The sequence below is a fragment of the Chrysochloris asiatica genome, unplaced genomic scaffold, assembly GCF_000296735.1.
Source record: "Chrysochloris asiatica unplaced genomic scaffold, ChrAsi1.0 scaffold00127, whole genome shotgun sequence".
NCBI lineage: Eukaryota > Metazoa > Chordata > Mammalia > Afrosoricida > Chrysochloridae > Chrysochloris > Chrysochloris asiatica.
Window position 1 is genome coordinate 1,271,321 of NW_006408645.1, and position 24,075 is coordinate 1,295,395.

The window sequence follows — 24,075 nt, forward strand, 5'->3', positions numbered from 1 at the left end:
GACTGGAAATCCTATACATGATCACTATGAGCCAGAACCAACTAGATGGCACTGAACAACATCAATACAACAAAGACTCATACTATGAATTGCCATAAAATGTCTTGTGTCTTTAACCAGAGTTCTAAGAGTTTCCCTTCGGCATAGCTTCAGAATCCAATATAAAGTAATATTATCTGTCTCACAAAAGAAGATAGTGATGAAGTCAGATCCTGGCTTCTAGGCCCTTCCTCACAAAATGTAGTCTATACTGGAGGAATGGGAGGACTGCTGGTGGAACGAGGAAGATCTTTCCCAGCTGTCTTTGGAGACTCGCTTCCTTATGCAGAGGAAGATGTGGCTGCAACTCTTCTGAAAAATTTCTGAGAGGTGTTTCTTAAACTTTTCACCCATGAAAGCATAGATAACTGGGTTCACACAGCAGTGAGTGAAGGAAATGGTTTCTGTGATATGGGTAGCATAAATCAGCCGCTGGTTCATGACACATCCATCCAAGATGTGCATGTTGTGTAGGGAAGTGAGGAAGATGACCACATTGAACGGGACCCAGAAGACAAAAGATGCAATGACCACAATGAGTACCAACTTGATGGCCTTGGTCTTGTTGTGGTTTTGGCATCTCCTTAGCTGGTGCAGGATGCTGATATAGCAGAAAATTAGAATAGTGAATGGAATCAACAGACCTAAGATATTAATTTCAAAGTAGGTGAAGATCTTCCATTTTAATGTCTGCTGGTTGTAAGACAAATAGCACTGCAGAATGCCATCTTCAGATGCCACTTGGTAAAATACTAGCAATGGACTTGTGGCTATGATGGCAGTCAGCCAGACCACCAAACTCAGGGCTGTGCCCATGCTGGCTGTCCTCACCTTCATGGCATACACGGCATGGACAATAGCCAGGTATCTGTCCACACTCATGAGAGTGACAAAGAACATGCTGCTGAAGAAGCCAATGTAATAAAATCCAGAGACCACCTTGCATATTACAGCACCAAACACCCACTGGTCCAGATGATAGTGGGTCAGAAAGGGGAAGGAAAAGACAAAGAGCAGGTCAGACAGGGCCAGGTTCAAGAGGTATATGTCTGTGATGCTCCTTAGCTTCTTACAGGTGATGAGGACCACGATGACCAGACTGTTTCCCAGAAGGCTGAACACAAACAGGAGGCAGTAAAAAATGGCAAGAAGAAAACTGTTGCTTTTCTGGATAAGTTCCCCATCACAAGGGCTTGAGAAGATATCAGGATAGTAGTAGTCGGTTATTGGGGTCACATTGGGTTCTAATGTATAATCCATCAAGGTAGGAGGACCTGGTTAAAAGCACATATGAGAGACTCATTACTTAAAAATATTCTTATTAAACAAATTTGGGCAGGGGAGTAGATGAAAAAAAGCCAAAAGGCTCAAAGAAAATTTAAATACCCATAGTTCCACCATCCAGAATTATTTGTAAACCAAGCTTGCTTTTGGACCTTTTATTGTCTTAAAAATATAGTTTGTTTTTCAAGCAAATTATGTTTGGTTTTGTTCCTTTCTTTCTTTTTTTCCCTTCCTTTCTCTCTCTCTTTCTTTGGTAGCAAGACTGAAGCCAAAGCGCCCTCTAACTACACAAATTATCCTCACTCCAGAAGGTAACTACTAAGATAATTTTGGCATATGTCATTCCAATTTTCCCCTATGTTTTTGTAATCTTATATGTATCCATAAGAGTATTACTACTGTTTTATGTTCTCTTTAACTTACATTAATGATACTGTATTGTATCTGTCATTTTGTATCTTATTTTCACATTCAAGCATGTAGTTTTGGAGATATATTCACATGATATTAAAAAATTTAGTTCTTTTAACTGATTTCTTAGGCACTGTATATAAGCTGGACTCTTGGTGTTGCACTGTAGGATAAGCACTGGACTGCAAACCATAAGGTTGGCAGTTCAAATCTACCATCTGCTCCTCAGAAACCCTATACAGGGTCTCTTTGAGCTGGAAGTGACTCCATGGCACTTAATAACAACAATAGGCTAATTTAAAAAGTGTAATAGAAAAAAATTGATTCATATCATGCTAACAACAAAAATTACTAGAACTTTTAAGGCTATATCTGGCAAAATTGACAATTCAATTATAGAAAAAACATTATAAAACTTTACTGAAGAACATAAAAAAATATATATGTCTAAGAGGAACTATACACCCTGGAACTGAACTCACTCCTGTGGTTCAACTTTCAGCTAAAGGATTGTGTTGTTGTTAAGAGCTGCCAAGTCAGTTCTGACTCATAGCAACCTTCTATAGGGTTTCCAAGGAGCAGCTGGTGAGCTTGAACCACCAACCTTGCAGTTCAAATTGACTTTGCAGTCCAGCTAGAGGATAGACAGGTCTTTAAGGTGAACAATAGCACCAGGAAGGTACATACTTAGAACAATCAACAATTTGAGATCAAAAGGGCAGTATTTGCTCAGGAAACAAGCTCAGAAGGCAGGAAGGGATAGGAAAGAGGGATGAAAGAATAAACACAGGAAGGAAGTGAAAGAGCCCTCTAATACTGAGGGGATTGCAATCAATGTTACAAAACAAAATGTTCATGAATAGTTGAAGGGAAAGCCAACTGTCACCCAAATCACTATCAAAAGTTAAGAAAAAGAAATAAACAAAAAGGGCAATAGATACTACAGTCCTGAATGGGAAAAATCAACATTATGTAACAACACAATTCTTCTCAAATTGATATATAATGTGAATGCAACTTTAACCCAGGCGTATTGCTTTTTCAAGGCATTTATTTGCTTTATATTTGAAGAATACAAATTCCTCTCAATCCCAGATACAAAACTAAGAACATTGTAAAGTGCCTTGCACAATGTCAGGTAAGGGTTGGGTAATGGGTGACTCAGTTTATGTCTGTTGTCTAAGCATAATCATTAATAAGCACCTGGACATACCTCATGGCTGACTGAGCTGGGATTTTAATCCAAGTCTTCTGAGTGCAAGATCTTTAGACAATCCTCTCCACTGTGCCAGCTGTCTATGATTTGAAATGGCAAGCCAACAGGCCATTGTTAAAGATATAAACTTAATCTCATTATGTACCCGAAATAGATTTAAAAATACCAGTTTCTGAAGTATGGGGTTAGAGATTTTCTTTCTATCTTTTTTTTAAATTGTGGCCAGTATTAACCTTCCCTCCCACGTCTTCCTTCACACTTTCATTTTGCAGGGGGTTTTCTTTCTAAATTCAGTTAATTTCCTTCTATTCTCCTCTCGTAACATCTTCAACCCATTCCCATCCTGGGGTTGTTTCTACTGAAACTCCATCCACACTTCCCCCATGCTCTTTTACTAGCAAAATTGTTAATAATAGCCACAATTTATTAATAAGAGTATTAATAATATATGGTTCTAGAGGATAAACTCTGGGCTGCGAAGCACAAGATGGGTGAATTGAGCCCACCAGCCACTCTTTGGGAAAAATATGAGACTTTCTGCTCCTACAGCTTCAGAAACCCCGCACAGAGTCTCTATGAGTCAGAACCAACTCATCAGCACTTGGCAACAACCATCATTTATTAAAATAGACACTAGCTACGCTGGCTCACTTATTCCTCATGAAACCCTGTGAAGCCCACACTACTAGCTTCTTTCTGGTTTTGGAGTTACATTATATCTGAACCTCAGAGAGCTTTTGTCACATGCCTAAAATTACACAGTGGGTGATCTTGTAAAAGAAATAAAAAGGGTACCTGCCGGCGAGCACAGAAATCCAATCTCTGGACAATGATCTTTGAGAAAGTAGCTTTACGGCAAAGCGTTGAGCAAGGAGCCAGGAGGGCAGTTTCTCAGAAGTGATGCGATGAATATCTGGGGGTTTTCAGATTTATAGGGAAATGGACAGGTAGATTATGCATATTCATAAAAAAGAGGTGGGGTATGGCTAGGGATTGGTTGAATTTATGTACTCTTCAATTTAAAGAGCCACAAAACTTTTAATTCACCATGCAGATAGACAAGAAGTTTTTGGGGTTTTGTGCTCTGGAAAACTAGGAAGTTTTGCTGGGAGGTGCAATAAGTTGATTCCACTGGCTGAAAGACTCTGTACACGTGTGGGGGCCCAAACTACTTGAGTCTAGTTTGGCTGGTAATCTTCTGAGTGCCAGTTAGTATCTTCTGAAAGAAAACTGATAGGGAAGTTATCTACTATAATGAATTAGCAGACAATAGGGTAGCATTAGCCCCCAGATGAGGCGGTATTAACCCGAGAGCTCCATGACTTGAAATCACATAATTCTATCCCCAAATCTGTATTCTTTTCCACATTTCTATATTTTGCACTTGACTAAAGTTTGGTAGTTTGAACCTACCTTGTAGTGGTCATGAGTTAGGTTACTAAACTCAAAGTCAGCACTTCGAAACTATCAGCCATTCCGTGGGAAAAAGATGAGGCTTTCTGCTCCTGTAAAGATTTATAGTCTCGGAAACCCTGTACAGGGTCACTATGAGTCGGAACCGACTCCACGGCACACCATCACCACCACCATAGGCTCCATGGAAGAAGGCCTTTTAAGAACCTGGTGGTGGTGGTTATGTGCCGTGGAGTCGATTCTGACTCATAGTGACCCTGTACAGGGTTTCCAAGGTTGTAAATCTTTATGGGAGCAGAAAGTCTCATCTTTCTCCTAGGGAATAGCTGGTAGTTTTGAACTGCTGACCTTGAGGTTTGCAGCATGATTCGTAACCAGTAAGCTACCAGTGCTCCTTTAAGAACCTGGGTAGCATGTAATCAAGTCTGTGGCAGCAAGTGGAGAGGTATCTGGGAGGACTATGAGACTTCTTGATATTCCTTGTGGTAATTCCAGGTGAAATCTTCCTTTGGTGTATATTAGACACTGATGACAAACAGTGCAAGTTTGATTTAAGTCCTAGAGTCATGTGGACCAGGACTTTTGGCCCTGTTCTGTCCCATGCCAGATGCATGACTTGGGGCATTAATTTCTCACAATAACACTTTTTTCATCTGTGAAGTGGGAAAACACTATCTACCCCACTGGGAAATTGGAGAGATGAGATTCAAGGGAAAGTACCATAATGGCCTGCAGGAGGTGCTGCAACAGTCAAGAAGGGTTTCAATTAGCACAACACAGTCCACAAACAATGTTCTACCTCCTACATTGGTGAGTTGTTGTTAAGTGCCATCAAGTTGGTTCCAACCCATAGTGAGACCCTGTATAGGGTTTCCAAGGTGCAGCTAATGAGCTTGAACTGCCGATCTTGTGGTTCAAATGGACTTTGCAGTCCAGCACATTAACCCACAGTGCCACACCAAGACTCCACATTGATGAATAGCAACTGGGATCTTAAAAGCTCATGATCTTAAAAGCCATCTAAGGTGCACTATTGGTCTCTCCCTGTGAAAGAAGAGTGATGAAAATTGAAGACAGTTGAAGTCAATTTGTCCATAATGAAATATGCAAAGACCTGGAATTAATATGTCAAAAGAGAAGAACATGGCTATGGTGAGTTATTGGTGGAAGCCAGTCCACCACCCAACTCAGGTATCTTTTATGAAGCACTATACTGTCCCACCTTGGGAATTTGGCTTGGGGGAATTCAATCTTAGTTCCTTGGGGCCCTGCTTAGCTGGGGAGGCGAATAAGTTCCTCACATCCCTCAACGACAGATATAGTTCCCATAATTATGACATGAGTTGGCAATACCTATGAGTTCTGAGTTACACTGTCATCTCAAAATTTATCTTTGCTTATCACACATAGAACTTTCTCAAAAGATGTGGGTTTTCCCCTTTAACTCTGTAGAACATGAATGATGGTAAAGGGAGTTACTCAGACATAAGCAGATATTTCTAAGAGATGAAGTTGTTTTCAAAAGGAATCTGATTCAGAGGTTCTGCAGCAGTAATTGAAAGGTGTCATTGGCCTGGGGAGAATATTCTTACCTCTCTGTGCCTTGTGTTTCCTTGACAAACTTTCACATGCTCCCAGTAGGAGAGACAACTGTGGAAGAGACAATTTCACTTCCTCGTTACCTCTCACTTACTGCTCCTCGTAGGAGGAGAATAATTTTCTATGACTAGCAGGTTGGAGACAGTTTGTCACTGGCCTTTCATTAAACCATATTGATCAGAGGCTGGACCCTGTCTCTGTTGCCTAAATGGAAAGGCCTGAACCTCACAGGAAAAAAAAAAATGCTTTTGTCTGTAGCCTCTCTGGGTAGTTGACCAAGTGAATCTGTTAGGTCTTTGACCTTGACCTTGAGTGAAGTGGGATATTGTTCTTGATGTGACTGGCTGCAACTCTACTGGTCTGGTCTCAACAAGCAGAGATAAATCACATATCCATCAGTTCACAGTTCTGTCCCTGAAATGCCAGCTGCCATCACTGTAAGAAAGCACTGGAAGATGAAGTTGAGTGGATAGTATGTAATGAGTAAAAAATGGTCCCTGTGTAATGGCTCCCAAGTTGTTCACCTCTTCATAGCAAGCTGAACCCTGTTAGCACAAAAAAGGCACATGGTCAAACTTGAATTTGAACATATTCAATTGTTTTAAAATTAGCCCATGTCAATAGATTTTAGCTACTTAGTACCTATCTGCTTTACTTACTCCATGAAACTGCCCCCAACACCTGCTAGTCATGTTGTTGTTGGCATGGAGTCAACAACTCACAGAGGCCTTGCATAGAACAGAATGAAATACTGTTTGGTCTTGTGCCATCTTCTGGTTCCTAACTTAGTACGTGTGTGCTAGTTGAGGTTTGTGTCAAATTGAGAAGGCTAGAATCCCCAGTCGTTTGAACCGCCAACCTTGCAGTTCAAACGGCTTCGCAGTCTGGTGCATTAACCCACAGTGCCACACCAGGACTCCATCTGCACTCTTCTAATTGTTGTTGTTATGTGCTGTGAAGTCGGTTCCGACTCATAGCGACCCTCTACAGGGTTTCTGAAACTATAAATCTTTACAGGAGCAGAACGCCTCATCTTTCTCCCATGGAGCAGCTGGTAGTTTCAAACTGCCGACCTTGAGGTACGCAGCCCGATTCGTAACCACTACGTTACCAGAGCTCCTTATCTGCATACTGTTGTTAAGTGCCGTCGAGTCAGTTCTGACCCATAGCGACCCTCTATAGGGTTTCCGAGGAGCAGCTAGTGAGCTTGAACCACCAACCTTGCAGTTCTAACAGTTTTGCAGTCTGGTGCATTAACCCACAGCGCCACCCCAGGACTCCTATCTTCATACTAGAGGGTGGGAAATTAACCCGACAAAAATTGAGTCACCTTCCACCTCAGTGAAATTTCTAAAGGTTCAACGGTGTGGGGCATGTCAAGATGGTCCTATTAAAAGGAAGGACAAGCTATTCCATCTGGGTCCTCCTACAACTTAAAAAGAGGCACATCCTCCAATGGGTCTCTTTGGATTTTGGAGGCATCAATTCCCTCATTTGCTTGTGCTATTTGAGCCTATTTATCAAGTGACTTGAAAAGCTGCTAGTTTCCAGTGGGGCTCCAAACAAGAGAAGGCTCTGCCACTTGGACCATATAATCCAGCTGATTCAATGGTGCTTGAAGTGTCAGTGGCAGACAGAGATGCAGCTGGGAGTCTTTGACAGGCCCTTAGGATTTTGAATCAAAGCTTTGCATCCTCTGCAAATCACTACTCTCTTTTTGAGAAACAGCTTTTGGCTTGTTACTGGGCCATTTGTTGTTGTTGTGAAGTACCATCGAGTCAGTTCTGACCCATAGTGACCTTGTATAGGGTTTCCAAGGAGCAGCTAGTGAGCTTGAACCACCAACCTTGCAGTTCAAAGGCTTTGCAGTCTGGTGCATTAACCCACAGAGCCACACCAGGACTCCCATTTGTTGTTGTTATGTGCTGTGGAGTCGGTTCCAACTCATAGCGACCCTGTACAGGGTTTCCGAGGCTGTAAATCTTTACAGGAGCAGAAAGCATCATCTTTCTCCCACGGAACAGCTGGTAGTTTCGAACTGCTGACCCTGAGGTTAGCAGTCCGATTCGTAACCATTACACTACCAGAGCTCCCACAGTAAAGACTAAATGCCTGACCCATAGAGTCTTAAATTTGGTTATGCACAGCAGAACTTCATTATTAAATGGAAGTGCTATATACGAGACTGGGCTCCAGCAGGACCTGAAAGCTCAAGTAAATTGCATGAGGAAGTGGTTCAAATGCCCATAGTTTCCACTCCTGTCATATTACCTTCCATCTCCCAGTCTACATCTCTGGTCTCATGGAAAGTTCCTGAGGAAGAGAAAACTCAGGTACCACTTGAATATGGGCAGCAACAGCACTAGAGACTCTTCCACTTCTACAACTGTGTGAGCCGTTGCCTTGCTACATACTTCTCCCTATTGGTTTTGCTTCTCTAGCTAACCCAGCCTAAGACAATATGTTTGAATCCATTGTTACAACTATTGTGTCAACCCATTTCATTGGCCCTCTGCTTTTCCAAGCATGATAACTTTTCTAGTGATTAAGTTTTCATAATTATGTGTCCAAAGTAAATGAACTGAAATATCATCTTCACTTCTAAGGAACATTCTGGTTACATTTCTTCTAAGAATAATTTGTTTATTGTTTTGGCAGTCTATCGTATATTCAATATTCTTTGCCAACACCACAGTCTGAGCACTTCAATGACAGGTTTCTTCCAGTCAGTTAGCTACATTTCTTGACATAGACTAGTAAGTGCTGTCAGTGTTGCATTTTTTTGTTGAAGCATCTCTATCAGTATTTCATCAACTCCATTCCTGGAGGCTTACATTTTGCCAATGTCTTCAGTGCAATGTAAACTTCTTCCTTCTTTCAGTGGTTCTTAACTATATGCCGAGTCCTGAGATGGTTGAATATCAACCAATTCATTTTGGTATGAATAATCTTTGTGTATTTCTTCCATCTTCTTTGATGTTTCCTGCATTGATTTACTTTGTAATCCTTTAATAATATATGTATGATATTGAGTATCTTCTCATATGCTCATTTACCATTTTAACTGCTTCACATGTACAGTTCAAGAATTATGTTCACCATTTTGTATAACCACAATTGCTATGTGTTTTCAAAATTGTTATGACCTTTAACAGAAAGCAATAACTACCTATTTCCCCCTTGCTTGCCCTGGGTAATCGATAATAAACTTTGGTCTCTATGAATCTGATTACACTAGGTATCTCAAGTAAGTAAGATCATATGCTGCCACCCATCTTTCAACTGATCATACTGTGGTAGCTTGCACATTGCTGTGGTGCTGGAAGCTATTCCTCCAGTATCTGAGGGTCACTTTAGTCCTGGTGTGGCCTGTGGGTTAATACATCAGACTGCAAAGCCATTTGAACTGCAGAGTTGGCAGTTCAAGCTTACCATCAACCGACTTGAGCTGTCAACAACAGCATGGTAGGCAGACTTAAGCAGAGCTTCTAGACTAAGACAGACTAGGAAGAAAGAACTGGTTATTTACTTCTGAAAATTAGCCAATGAAAACCTTATGGATCACAACAGAACACTACTTAATTCATTTGCCTTAGACACTTCATCTAACGAGATCAGCCATCTTAAAAGCTTATGAGCGGCCATCTAACATGCAACTATTTGGTCTCTACATGTGTGGAAGAAAGAAGAGTGATAAAAATTGAGGATGCTTGAAATCAACTACTCCAATGGACTAATGGAACATGTGAATATCAATCACCATGAATCTGAGACCAGAAGAATAGATGGTGCCTGACTGCTACTACCAACTGCTCTGAAAAGGATCACATTACACGTTCCTGGGTAGAATGGGAAAAAATGTGGAACAAAATTCAAAATTATAAAAAAGGACCAGACTTACTGGTCAGGAGACCGGAGGAGGGACCCGAGACTATGGCCCTTGGCCACCTTTCAGGTCTGGAATGGAAATTACCCTCATGACTCAATTTTCAGCTAAGCAATAGAGGTATGTGCTGTTGTTGTTTGGTGCTGTTGAGTCAATGCTGACTCATAGTGATCCTCTGCACAACAGAACAAAACACTGCCCAGTCCTGTGCCATCCTCACAATTGTTGCTACACTTAAGTCCATTGCTGCTGCCACTGTGTGCCAGTCCATCTGGTTGAGGGTCTTCCTCTTTCTTGCTGACCCTCCACTTTACCAAGCATGATGTCCTTCTCTAGGGACTGAACTCCCCCGAAGTATGAGAGTCTGAAGTAGGAGAGACGAAATCTTGCCATCCTGGCTTCTAAGGAGTATCCTTGTACTTCTTCCAACACAGATTTTTGTTTTCTTTGTGGCATTCCATGGTACTTTAAATATTCTTCTCCAATACCATAACTCAAATGCATCAATTCTTCTACTGTCTTCATTATCCATTGTCCAACTTTCACATGCTTATGTGGTGACTAAAATACCATGACGTAGGGCAGGCCCATCTTAGTCCTTAAACTGACATCTTTGTTCTTGAACACTTTAAAGAGGTCTTGTACAGATGATTTGACTAACGCAATATGTCATTTGACTTCTTGTCTGCTGCTTTAATGAGTGTTGATAGTGGACCCAAACAAAACGAAGTCTTTAACAACTTCAATCTTTTCTCCATTTATCATGATATTATTTATTGGTCTGGTGGTGAGAATTTTTGTTTTCTTTACATTGAGGTACAACCCATACGGAAGGCTGTGGCCTTTGATCTTCCCTCAGTAAATATTTTAAGTCCTCTTAGCTTTCAGCAAACAAGGTGGTATTATCTACATGTCACAGGGTGCTAATGAGTCTTCCTTCAATTCCGATGTTACGTTCTTCTTCATATATTGTAACTACTCAAATTATGTGCTCAGCATACAGATTGGGTAATTTTGGTGAAAAAATGCGACTCTGGCACACACCTTTTCTGATTTTAAACCATTTAGTGTACCCTTGTTCTATAAGAATGACCACCTCTTGGTCTGTGTACAGGTTCCTTATAAGTATAATTAAGTGTTTTGAAATATCCATTATTTGCAATGTCATCGATAGTTTGGCATGATCCACACAGTTGAAAGCTTTTGCATATTCAATAAAGAACAGGTAAACATCTTTCTGATATTCTCTGCTTTCAGTCAGGATCCATCTGATGTTAGCAATGATATTCTACATCCTTGTCTGAATTCAACTTGAACCTCTGACAATGCCCTGTCAATGTACTGTTGCAGCTATATTTAAAATTATTTTTAGCAAAATTTTACTTTCATGTTATAGTAATGATATTGTCTGGTGATTTCTACATTCCATTGGTTCTCTTTTCTTTGAAATGGTCATAAATATGAATCTCTTTCAATCAGGTCAGCAGGTGGCTGGCTTCCAGATTTCTTTGCATAAGCAAGTGAGTGCCTCCAGTGCCACAACAGTTTGTTGAAAGATTTTAATTTGTCTTTTATAAATTCCTGAAGCCTTGTTCTTTGCAAATTCCTCCACTGCACTTTTGACTTCTTCCTGCAGTACCAGTTGCTACCTCTTGAGATGGTTGAACATCAACCAATTCTTTTTCGTACAGTAACTCTGTGCTCCTTCCATCTTCCTTTGATGCTTTCAGCATCATTCAATATTTTAAACATAAAATCCTTCAATATTGCAAGTCGAGGCTTGAATTTTGTCTTCAGTCCTTTCAGCTTGAGAATTTCTGAACATATTCTTCCCTTTTGATTTTCTAGTTCTAGGTCTTTATCTAATTCTAGGTCTAATTCTGTTCAGCTCTTTTGCTTCCTCATGTCTTCCACTTGCTTTAGCATCTCTATACTGGAGAGCAAGTTTCAGAGTCTCATTTGAAATATATTTTGGTCTTTTCCTTCTTTCTTGTCTTCTTAATGACCTTTTGCTTTCTTCCTGTATGATAATCTTAATGTCATCCCACAACTCTTCTGGTGTTCAGTCATTAGTGTCTAATACATCAAATCTGTTCTTAAGATGATCTCTAAATTCAGGTGGGATATGTCTAAAAATTAAGGTCACAGTTTGGCTCTCATGGACTTGTTTTAATTTTCTTCAGCTTCAACCTCAACTTGCATATAGGTGATTGATGGTTTGTTCCACATTTTGACCTTGGCCTTGTTTTGTCTGATGATATGGAGCTTTTCCACTGTCTTTTTCCACAGATGTAGTCAATTTAATTTCTGTGTATTTCATATGATGAGGTCCATGTGTATGTTCTTGTCAGGTGCCATAGAGTTGGAACCGACTCATAGCAACCCCATGCACAGCAGAACGAAACAATGTCCGATCCTGGGCCAACCTCACTACCACTGCCATGCTTGAGTCCATCAATGATGCCACCTGGCCAATCCATCTCGTTAGGGGTCTTCCTCTTTTTCTCTGACCCTCCACCTTACCCAGCATGACATCCTTCTCCAGCAACTGTTTCCTCCGGACAATATGTCCAAAGTAGGAGAGACGAAGCTTAGCCATCCTGGCCTCCAAGGAGCACTCTGGCTGCACTTCCTCCAAAACAGATCTATTGGTTCTTTTGGCAGTCCATGGCACATTCAGTACTCTCCTCCAACACCACAACTCAAAGGCATCAATTCTTCTACGATCTTCCTTATTCACTGTCCAGCTTTCACATCCATAAGAGGCTATTGAAAACACCATGGCCTGGGTCAGGCGCACCTTAGTCCTCAAGCTGATATCTCTGCTCTTCAATACTTCAAAAAGTTCTTGTGCAGCAGATTTGCCCAATGCAATACATCGTCTGATCTCTTGACTGCTGCTTCCGCGAGTGTTGATAGTTGATCCAAGAAGAATGAAGTCCTTGACAACTTCAATCTTTTCTCCATTGATAAGAATATTGTTTATTGGTCCAGTGGTGAGGATTTTTGTTTTCTTGACATTGAGATGTAATCCATATAGAAGGCTGTGCTCTTTGATCTTCATAAGTAAATGTTTCAAGTCCTCTACACTTCCATGTGTATAGTCACCTTATGTTGTGTTGTTTTTTTAAAGTATTTTCAATGAGCAAGTCATTGTTATTGTTGTTAAAGTGCCATCAAGTCAGTTCTGACCCATAGTGTCCCTGCATAGGGTCTCCGAGGAGTAGCCAGTGGGCCCAAACCACCGACCCTGTGGTCATTGGTCATGCAGAATTCTATCACACAATCTTCAACATCATTTCTATCACCAAGGCCATATTTCCCAACTACTGATCTTTCCTTTTTATTTCCAACATTTGCATTTCATCATCAGTAATTATCAATGCATCTTGATCGCCACTTTGATCAATTTCAGGCTGCAGAAGTTGGTTGAATTCTTAAATTTCATCATCACTGGCTTTACTGGTACATAAATTTGAATAATAGTATTAACTGGTCTTCCTTGTAGGTATATGGATATTATCCTATCACAGACAGCATTATACTTCAAGATAAATAGATTTTTAGGGAGTGGACTACAAAACTAGTAAGGAATGCTCACCATGGAATAGTCAACCATTCAAGATCAAAAGGGCAACATTCACCTAAGGACAAAGTATAGAAGGGATGGGAAGATGGGTGGAATGAAAAGAAGAACTATAGGGAGGAAGTGGGATAACTTGTAACACAGAGTGGATTGCAATCACTGAGATGAAATTTAGAGCATTCTTTGTTGAATGTAAATCTGATGGGCTTCTCTGTAAACTTTCACTCAATTCACAATTAAAAGTTGAAAAATTGAGAGATCCATCAGTGAAAGAGGATATGTTAGGTGAAGTATCAGGCCAGTGAGAGTGCAGAAGGCCCTCAATGAGATGTATTGGTAAACATACTGGTGATTGTGAGGATGACAAAGAAATGCCAACGTTTGATTCATTCATAGTGACAAAAGGTCACTATGAGTTTGAATCAACTCAACAGCAGCAATCTAGCTGTCTGTCAGTGTTTCTGTTTGTCTATCCATCCATCCATCCATTTATTTGTTCCTCCATGTAGAAAAATTTCATTTCCCTTTATGCTAATAATATTCCACATACCCATATACCACACTTTGTTTACTCATTCATATGTTGAAGTACACATGGTAATTTCCACCTTTTGAATATTTTAAATAATCCAGCAATGAACATTGGTGTACAAGTATGTATGAATTCCTGTGTTCAACTCTTTGGGGTACATACCCAGGAGTGAAATTGTTGGGTTATATTGTAATTCTACGTTTAACATTTTTAGAACCACCAAATTGTTCTCCACAGCAGCAATAGATGAGGGTTCAAAATTATCTACTTCCTTGCCAACACTTACTATTTTTAATTTTCTCATAATGAAAATGAAAAATCCTAGTAGGCTAGAGAGAGAGAGAAAGAGATTTACTCCAAGGGATTCACTCATATGACTGTGGAGGCTAGCAAGTCCACAATCTATTGGTTATGTGACAGGCTGCAATAGCTAAGAATCCACACTTTGACACCACAGTGTGTATTACATATCTGGGCTTTGGCAAGCCCTCCCATCCTACACCAAAGGTAAAATTCCCTGCAACACAGTTTTTATTTCTCTCCTCGATTTTGTCATCTCATTTATTCTCTAGCTCCTTGTTACTTGAAGTGTGATTCTCAGACCCAGTAGCATCACCTAGAGGCCTGTAGTTAAGTGCCGTTAAGTCAGTTCTGACTCAGAGCGACTCTACATAGGGTTTCTGAAGATCGACTGCGGGTTTGAACCATCAGCCTTGAGGTTGTCCATCCAGTGCGTATCCAGCGCCATACCAGGAGCTTGTTAGAAATACAGAATCTCAAGCCTCAGATTTACTGCAGCAGAATCTGCAGTTAGCAATATCCCCAGGTGACAAAGTCCAATTTATCTATTTTTCAAAAAATGAATTGTGCCTTTGGTATTAAGTCTAACAACACTTCACCACATTGTAAGTCTCAAAAATTTCCTCTTATGTTGTCTTCTAAAAGTTTCATAGTTAAAACATCTTGCATTTAAATCTATGAACCATTTTGAGTGGATTATTGTATAATATGTATAATGTATATAACTGATTTTTTTGATACCTATGAGTCGGTTCCGACTCGATGGCACCTGACAACAACAACAACAACTTATAGTCTGTCCAGGGTAAAAGTCTAGACTCCCCACTCTTCTTTGATGGCTGAGTAGGGGTGGGGCCACAGTTTTACCTATGGCGTTGGCTTTCGTAAAGTAGTACACTTTTGTTTTCTGTCGTGGTAGGCTGCCCAGTTCTCAATACTTTGTTAGGAAAGCAGTCTTTTCTTGGTGCTCTTTTTGTTTGTATCCATTGGCATATGTGGGTTGCTAATGTATCCAGTACCCAGTCTGGGATATAAGAGGCAAAAGAAAAAGCAAAGGAACTCACCACTGTGTTGTTTCTTCGGTCCACAGGTCCCTAGGTGGTCTGTAGTTTTTCTTCCACCTTTTGAAGTCTTCTTATGTTTGTTTTACATATAATTTCCAGGACTTTAAGCCGAGCAGTAGAAATAAAAGTATGTCTACTTCCAGAAGCAGAAGTCCTCCCCTAATTAATTTTAAAAATAAAAGCAATTTATCTGAGAACTTTGCCACTTTATTACTAAAGTAGCTCGTCAGGACCAATTGAGAGTCTCAGCACCTTGGTTGAGAATCACTGTTTCTGGTCATTTCCTCTATCCTCCCTGAGAGCATCAGCCCTTTCTGGCCCCTCCCTGGATCCACTTCTGCCTTTGGAAGAACTCACCTTTGGGTGGATGCAAGTGAGCCACTAGACTGAGTGATCTCATGTTGCCATGGAACCATCAGTTTTTGAAGATTTCTACTTAGCAATCTGCAAGGCCACTTACTTTTATTGGTGAGATGTGAATCTGGGAACAATGTTTCTGCTTGCCTGGTGTGTAAAATATTGTGAGCATGCCAATACTCTCACACTACAGATTTAAGGAAGTGAAATTTGGGGAAGGCTTTTCTTTCCAAACTTTTTTGTGTGAATTGAGTGACCTGCAGAGCAAATCCTATACTTCATTTCAATACATGTTAATATAACAACACTTATCCCATTTCCTCCCTGTGTTTTTCGTTTCCATTCCTCCTTATTCTTTTCCAACCTTTCTGAATTTTGTCCTTAGGTAAATGCTGCCCCTTTTATTTGCTAATGGTTGACAATTCTACTGTATGCATACCTCCCTATATATACCTATCTATTATTTGACTAAAGGAGCTCTGGTAGCGTAGTGGTTACGAATCGGGCTGTGAATCTTAAGGTCAGCGGTTCGAAACTACGTAAAGATTTACACCCTCGGAAACCCTGTACAGGGTCGCTATGGGTCAAAACTGACTCAACGGCACTTAACAACAACAACATTATTTGACTAAGGAACTCTGATAGCATAGTGGTTGCAAATCAGGCTGCGAACCTTAAGGTCAGCAGTTCTAAACTACCAGCTGTTCTGCGGGAGAAAGATGAGACTTTCTGCTCCTGTAAAGATTTACAGCCTCGGAAATCCTGTACAGGGTTGCTATGGGTCGGAACCGACTCCACAGCACATAACAACAACATTGCTTGACTGGAAATTGAACCAGCAGAGATCAGTTACAGACCTTCACTGTGACCAAGGGCCACAGACTCAGGGTTCCTCCAGTCTCTGTCTGGCCAGTAACCCTGATAACATGGATCTACTGACGTAAACAAAATAGACTCGTTTTAGTCATTGAGTCTCAAGTGAGGACCCTCCAAATGAGGAAGTTTATACATTGGCTGGGATGACCTTGTGGTCCTAGAAGGAGGACAGGACATGGAGAATAGGACTGCTTAAACCCTCCCAGATAGTCCTCTTAGGAATTAAATGGAGCCTCTAAAGGTAAAATGTTTTAGAAGGGTCATTGCCTGATTGTTCCTTTTCCCCAAAAGATGGACTATTTGAGAATGATCATTGCCTGATTGTTACTTTTTCCTAAAATATGGAATGTTTGAGAAGCATTATTGCCTGATTGTTCCTCCCCCTCCCCCTGAAAGATGCGATCTTAAATGTTAAAATAGATTATGTGCACATACAAATGTAACTTACCCTATGTAATGTGCCTGTTCTTCATAATGGACATGACGTTCTTGAGAAATGATTCTTTCCATCCTCCAGACTGCTGGCTTTCTGCTAATAAAGCTTGGATTGGAACTCACCCCGTCTCTGTGATTGACTACAGTGAGAGGTGGCAAACCCTCATTTCAGTTTGGCAACATCTCTCTCTTTTTTTAAACAGTTTTTAGTGAATTGAGTGAAGGTTTACCTTCAGATTACATTCAACAAATTCTACACTTCATTTCATTTCAGGGATTGCAAATCCCCTCAATGTAGCATCAGTTATCACACTTCCTCCTGGTGATTCTTGTTTCATTTCCTCTTTCTTTCCCAAACCTCTGAATTGTGTCTTTACATGTTGTCCTTTTAATCTTGAATGGTTGACCATTCTATAGTGTGCAACCTCACTAGTGTTGTTATTTCCCCTATATACCTATCTAATGCTTGGCTAAAAATTGAGTCATGAGGGTGAGTTCCATTTCAGACCAGAAAGGTGACCAATAGCCATGGTCTCAGGTCCCTCTAGTCACTTTCTAACAAGCTCAGTCTTCATACTTTTGAGTATTGCTCCATGTGAGAAATAACTCTTATTGGCATGGTCCATCTTCAGGACTTAAGAGGAGTCTTGGGTAGCAGGCTAGCATAACATAAGGAGCTCAGTGGAAGGGAAGAACTAGTTTGACCAGTTAAGAACTTTAAAATAAGAATGCACCCATCTAGGAAATAGGGGAAGTTCATGGGGAAAGGGAGAAACTAACTTTAAATGAGAATGCTTCCAGTAAGGACTAGTAGATGAGTTGGGAGGAGATTGTGAACTCCATAATACCCTGCAAAAGGGGAACTGTAAGAGGGGCTTTTTCAAGACAGAGCAACAAAACTATTTGCAGACTGGTCATGAGGCACGTCTACCGGAATCTTCTGGGTTGGGTGCCCGATTTTGCAAAATCAAATAAAGAAAACCTCACTTTTGCTAAAATGAGTATAGTTTGGATTACTTGAGCATCTGTCGGTATGGACAACATTTCTCACATTCCGTATCTTCTTCCACTCTATCCAGGACCTTCTAATGTGATCCCTTTCAGAGAAATTGGTTGTGGTAGCAGGGCACCATCTAGTTCTTCTGGTCTCAGGGTCATGGAGACTGATGTTCACAGGTTCCATTGATCCATTGGATTAACTGTTTCCAAGATGGGCTGAGTTCCAGTCCAATTTTGCTTCTTCCACACAGGGAGAGACCAATAGTTACACCTTAGATAGTTGCTCATGAGGTTTTTGTTTGTTTGTTTGGTGAGGGGTGGTAGGAGTACAAGGGTTAGGGATGGGACTATGGCTAGGTCTAGGCTAGGCCTATTGTGGTTAGGTGCCATCGAGTCAATTCCAACTCATAGACCTGTTGTTAGGTGACATTGAAACAGTACTAACCCATAGCAACCTTATGCACAACAGAATGCAACCCTGCCCAGTTCTGTGCCAACTTTCACAACCGTTACACTTGAGACTATTGCTGCTGCCACTGTGCCAATCCATCTTGTTGGGGGGGTGGGAGTTCTTTTTCTCCAACCCTCCACTTTACCATGCATGATGTCCTTCTACAGGGACTGGTCCCTCCTGATAATATGTTGGAAGTATGAGATACAAAGTCTGCTCATCCTGGTTTCTCAGGACATCATACACCTAAGACTTAACTTACTGTTAGGGTTATGGTTAGGATTAGGGTTAGCACTGGAGTTCTGGTGTGGTGCTGTAAGATAAGCACTGGATTCCTAACTGAAAGGTCAGTGGTTCAAACCCACCAGCCACTCCTTGGAAACCCTATACAGGGTTGCTATGAGTCTGAACCAATTCAATGGGACTTAACAACAACAAGGGTTAGTGTTTAGGGTGAGGGTTGGGCTACGGCTAGGGCTAGGAGTAAGGCTTGATCTAATTTTTAGGGTTACATTTAGGTTTATTTTTTTCCTGAAATCTATTTGATTTCCTCTTCATTTGGAAGTTCTATAACTACATTAGTCTCTCATTTTTTGTATGTGTACTGAAACTGTATCTCTGGTTCTCTATTTTCAGTCTTATAGGTCTTTTACTTTGTATACGTCTATATCTGGGTTGTGTCTAGGTGATATTGTCATGTATGTTAGTCTCTCTTTTTGTATGTCAGTTTGTTGTCTGCTCTTTTTGGTTCTCTGTCCAAAGAACTCCCCTTTAGTGTTTTTTGGTAAGAATGGTCAGTTTTGAAAAATTTTTTTTCATTTCTCTTTGTCTGAAAATATGTGTCATTCCATTGTCATCTTGCCTGCATGGTTTCTGCAGAGAAATCAGAATTTCATCTTAGTTGTTCTCCTTTGTAGGAAACTTTTCGTTTTTCCTGAGCTGCTCTCAGGATTCTTTCTCTGTCTTTGATTCTGAAATGTTTTATTATAATATGTCTTGGTGGTTTTTCTTTTGGGGCCTATCTTGTTTGAAGTTCGTTCACCTTCTTGAGTGGCTAGCTTCTCATCTTTCATTATGTTATGGAAGTTTTCATCCAACAACTCTTGGACAGAATTCTGTATCCATTTTTTTTCTCTCTCTCTCTCTCGATTTTGGAATTCCTATGACACATAGAAGAATTGATGCTTCTGTGTTGTGGTGTTGGAGAAGAATATTGAAAGTGCCATGGGCTGCCAAAAGAACCAATAGATCCATTTTGGAAGAAGTGCAGCCAGAGTGCTCCTTGGAGGCCAGGATGGCCAGGCATCATCTCTTATACTTCAGATACATTGTCAGGAGGGACCAGTTGCTGGAGAAGGATATCATGTTTGGTAAGGTGGAGAGTCAGAGAAAAAGAGGGAGACCCCCAACAAGATGGATTGGCCAAGTAGCAGCATCAATGGACTCAAGCGTGACAGCAGTAGTGAGGTTGGCCCAGGATCGGGCAGTGTTTTGTTCTGCTGTGCATAAGGTCGCTATGAGTTGGTACTGACTCGATGGCACCTAACAACAACAGCAATGACACGTTAATTATTCCTGTTGATAGTGTCCCACACAAATCCTAGGCATTCTTTGGAATGTTTTGTTCTTTTTTCTGATTGTTCCTCTAGCAGATTAATATTGACACATTTTTCTTCAAGCTCAGGAGTTCAGCTTTCCATTGATTCTGTTCTATTTCTCTGTCCTTTCAGTGTATTATCTATTTCTGAAGTCTTAATGTTAATTTTCTGACTTTCTAATTGCTGTTTTTGTATGGTCCCCATTTTTTTTTTCCAGTTATTTTTGTCAATTTGTTTCCTGAAATTTTCCGTAGTTTTGTCTAAGTTTTCCTTGATTTAATCTGTAGTTTTCTTGATCTTACAAGTTGTTGAAGTTGTCTAATTAACATTCCTTAAAATTCCTTATCAGATAGTTCTGACACCATTTCTGGTGTTAACTTTCTGACTCTGTATTTTGATCACTGGTCTGAGGCATTGGGTCTTGTTTTCTTTGTGTAAGCTGAAACCGTGTGATTTCTCGGGGACATTGTGGCATCACATTTATATGACTGCATATTGGTACATCATCCTCACAAGGTTTTAAGATCTCAGTTGCTATTCACAATAGAAGGATGTAGAACACTGCCTTTGTGGACTATGTTATGTCACTTGACTATATGGTGTCCCTTGAGATTAAGGTCCTGAGCCCAGGTCCAGCAACTCATTCTCTCAAGGTGTTTGGTAATATCTAAGAAGTTTTCTTAGATATTACCAAGGAGCTCTGGTAGTGTAGTGATTACAAATTGGGCTGTGAACTGCAACATCAGCAGTTCGAAACTACCAGCTGCTCCGCTGGAGAAAGATGAGGCTTTCTGCTCCCGTAAAGATTTACAGCCTTGGAAACACTGTTCAGGGTCTCTATGGGTCGGAACCAACTCAACGGAACTTAACAACAACAACGTTTTCATAATTTTGCCCCCTATGAACTCCTGGTGTGGCACTGTAGAATCAGCACTGGACTTCAAACCACAAGGTCAGCAGTTCAAACCCACCAGTTGCTCCTCAGAAACCCTATACAGGGTCGCTATGAGTCATAACAGACTCAGTGGCACTTAAAAACAACAACACCCTCCATCACATTCATAAATATGTTTGCACAAAGGTCAATGACTATGAACAAATATCCTCAGTCAAATCTTTATATATTTGTTCATACCTTTTCAGCCTGGGTATCTAACTATGTATCTTCCTATTGTTGTTATTGTTAAGTGCCAAAGTCATCCCTGTAGGTTTTGATTGTGGGGGGAAATTCCTTTGTTCTTTGTGCCTTAAAAATGTCACCACGTGTAGATAGAAACTTGGAAAATTCATCTATAATTTCCCTCACCCGGGTGATCTATATTTATTTTGTCTTGCTTTAACTCTTGTTTAAGACTTAATAAAGAGTCTCTATAATCTTAGTCCTGATGTGGCACTGTAGGATAAGCACTAGACTGCTAACTGCAAGGTTGGTAGTTCAAACCCAACAGCCGCTCCTTGGAAACCCTGTACAGGGCACAGGGTCTCTATCAGAACTGACTTAACCGCAACAATAATCATAGTGGGTTATGTGCTGGGTTGCTAACAGCAAAGTCAGCAATTCAAATCCACCAGCCCAGCAATTTGAATCCATCAGATAATGAGGGAGAAAAAGAAAGCTTTCTGCTCTTGTAAAGATTTACAGCCTCAAAGATCTGTTTCTTGCATCAACAGTGTTTGGATGGAACAGATCCAGCACTTCCAACCTCCATCCTCAGACCACCTCTAACCTCCTCTTAAGTGACAATCTCTGCTCCAGAAACATCTCCTTAGCCATCCTCTGTTTCTGGGACCAGCTGAAAACCGTCTTTTTTTTTTTTATGTTTAGCTCTAAATTCTTGACCAACCATGAACTCTCAGATCCATCAGAATTATTCCACTGAAGCAGAGGTTGGTGCCAACCATGTAGTCAACCTACATCTTCAGGCCTCTTGCACCCACCTCTCTCTGGAGTTCTATTTTTATTGCAATGATGTGGCCTTGGAACACATGGGACACTTGTTCTTTGAGTTGTCAAAAGAGAAGTGTGACGGTGCCAAACTTCTCTTGAAGCTGCAAAACCACCGTGGCAGCTGTACTCTCTTCCAGAATGTGTAGAAGTCATCCCAAGATGAGTGGAAAAGAATCCTGGACATACACTTGGAAGCTGCCCAGGCCCTAGAGAAGAACCTGACCCTTCTGGATCTGCATACCATGGGTGCTACCCACACAGACCCCTACTTCTGTGACTTTCTGGAGAACCATTTCCTCAATGAGGAGGTGAAAATTGTCATGAAGACAGGCGACCACCCTGACCAACTTCTGCAAGGTGACTGGCCCCCAAGGGGCCTGGGTGAATATCTCTTTGAGAGCCTCACCCTCAAGCATGACTAGAGACCTGCTGAGCCTGGTGACAGTGAGGGGCATTCAACCTTCCCCTGCCCTCCTCAGACCTTTTGTCTGAACCTCACCCTCCAGTTATAGAAGCAGTATCACCACTACGCTGAAGCCCTTCTCTCCTAAGCTATGGACCAAATGAAAACAATAAAGCTTTCTTTTACAGCAAACAACAACCAACACATATATATGTACAGCCTTGGAAATCCTACATAGGGTAGCTATGAGTCGGAATCAATTCAATGGTAGTGGGTTTGGTATAATGTATCCGTGAATTTATAGTAAGAGAGTGAAAAGCTCCAGGTGTGTGTGTGGAGATGGGACTCTCTGCCTCATTGCAACAGCAGGCATCAGTAAAACAGTGACTTAAATGACGCTCTGTTGTTGCCTGGAATGAAGAACCTGTTTAGGGCAAATCCATGGGAGCCCGAGAGGTTCTCTGCAATAAACTGATGGTAGAAATGAGGACTCAAACAATGGGCTCCCACATAACAAGGATCGTGAAGATGTCGCAGGACGGGACAGTGTTTAGTGCTGGTGTGCACACAGTCGCTATGAGTTGGAACCTCACAACAACAAGAAGTGTAACCGTGTAAATTACTACTGTTACAAGTAAATGTGATTACGGGTTAGGGCTGAAAATGACCTCAGAACATCTTTACAAATGAGCATGTTCAAGTCCAGAGAAGTGAAGGACTCACCCCAAATTACACAGAAATTGGGAATAGGGCCAGAGCCAGAACTCAGGTCTTTTAAAGCACAGTTTTATTTTGTTATGTTTGCATTACCCTGCATTTAAAAATTCTCATAATATTAAGAAGACTTGTATTATAAGCCTAAGAGAATTTTTTTTTAAGTTTTATGTATTTTCCAACTATTTCCTCAATGATTTTCAAGGTAAAAGTATTTAACAAAAAGTGGTAGACAGAAGCCCAGGTTTAATCAAAATTTTGCATTGTGGCACGGTAGGATAAGCACTGGACTACTAACTGCAAGGTCAGTGATTCAAAACTATCAGCCACTCCTTAGAAACCCTATACAGGGTTGCTGTGATTGGAACCGACACGATGACACTTAACAACACATAAGAATAACAACTTGTCAGAAAAACTGTTGCCAACACAGAGCTGAATATTAGTCAGGAACACTGCATCTCTACAGTCGCAGGCACAACCACAATGTTGTTTTGAAGTGTAGATCATGGAGAAATGTGTGGTTAATAGCATAATGTCTGTATTTTATGAAACTGTATTTTCAGGAAATTCATACCACAAGGTATAGAAGAAGAACTGATTAGATCTCTACATCTTGCTGGTCCTTTATTCCCAGAATTTACCTTCTATTAATACCCCTCATTTGTTTGTTGTTGTTTTTACCCCTCGAAGCTACAAACACATTTTTGTAACTTTAGTTGAGGGAAAGAGACCTTAAACAAGACACATAAAACACTAATATTTACGGAAATATTGCATTCTTCAAATGCATTGCAATGTAAACCTTTTCATAGACACCAGAAAGAAAGAAAGGAAGAAAAGAAAAAAACTAAGAGAATTTCTTTTCAGCACATATAACTTAAACACTTTAATTCAAAAACATATAAAGGCATTCAGAAATCTAAAGGAATAGTTACAACAGTATTTAAAAGTAAAAGGATTT

General features: G+C 40.6%; 1 protein-coding gene and 1 pseudogene across 1 annotated transcript; one reads left to right on the plus strand and one right to left on the minus strand.

The window, feature by feature from the left end:
* Nucleotides 1-231: 231 nt before the first annotated feature.
* Nucleotides 232-1,299, minus strand: CCR8 (chemokine (C-C motif) receptor 8). Its single transcript, XM_006869126.1, has one exon. The coding sequence runs from the start codon at nucleotides 1,297-1,299 to the stop codon at nucleotides 232-234; it is 1,068 nt and encodes a 355-aa protein (XP_006869188.1).
* Nucleotides 1,300-21,891: 20,592 nt separating this feature from the next.
* Nucleotides 21,892-22,416, plus strand: LOC102819043 (annotated as a pseudogene).
* The last annotated feature ends 1,659 nt before the right edge of the window (nucleotides 22,417-24,075 follow it).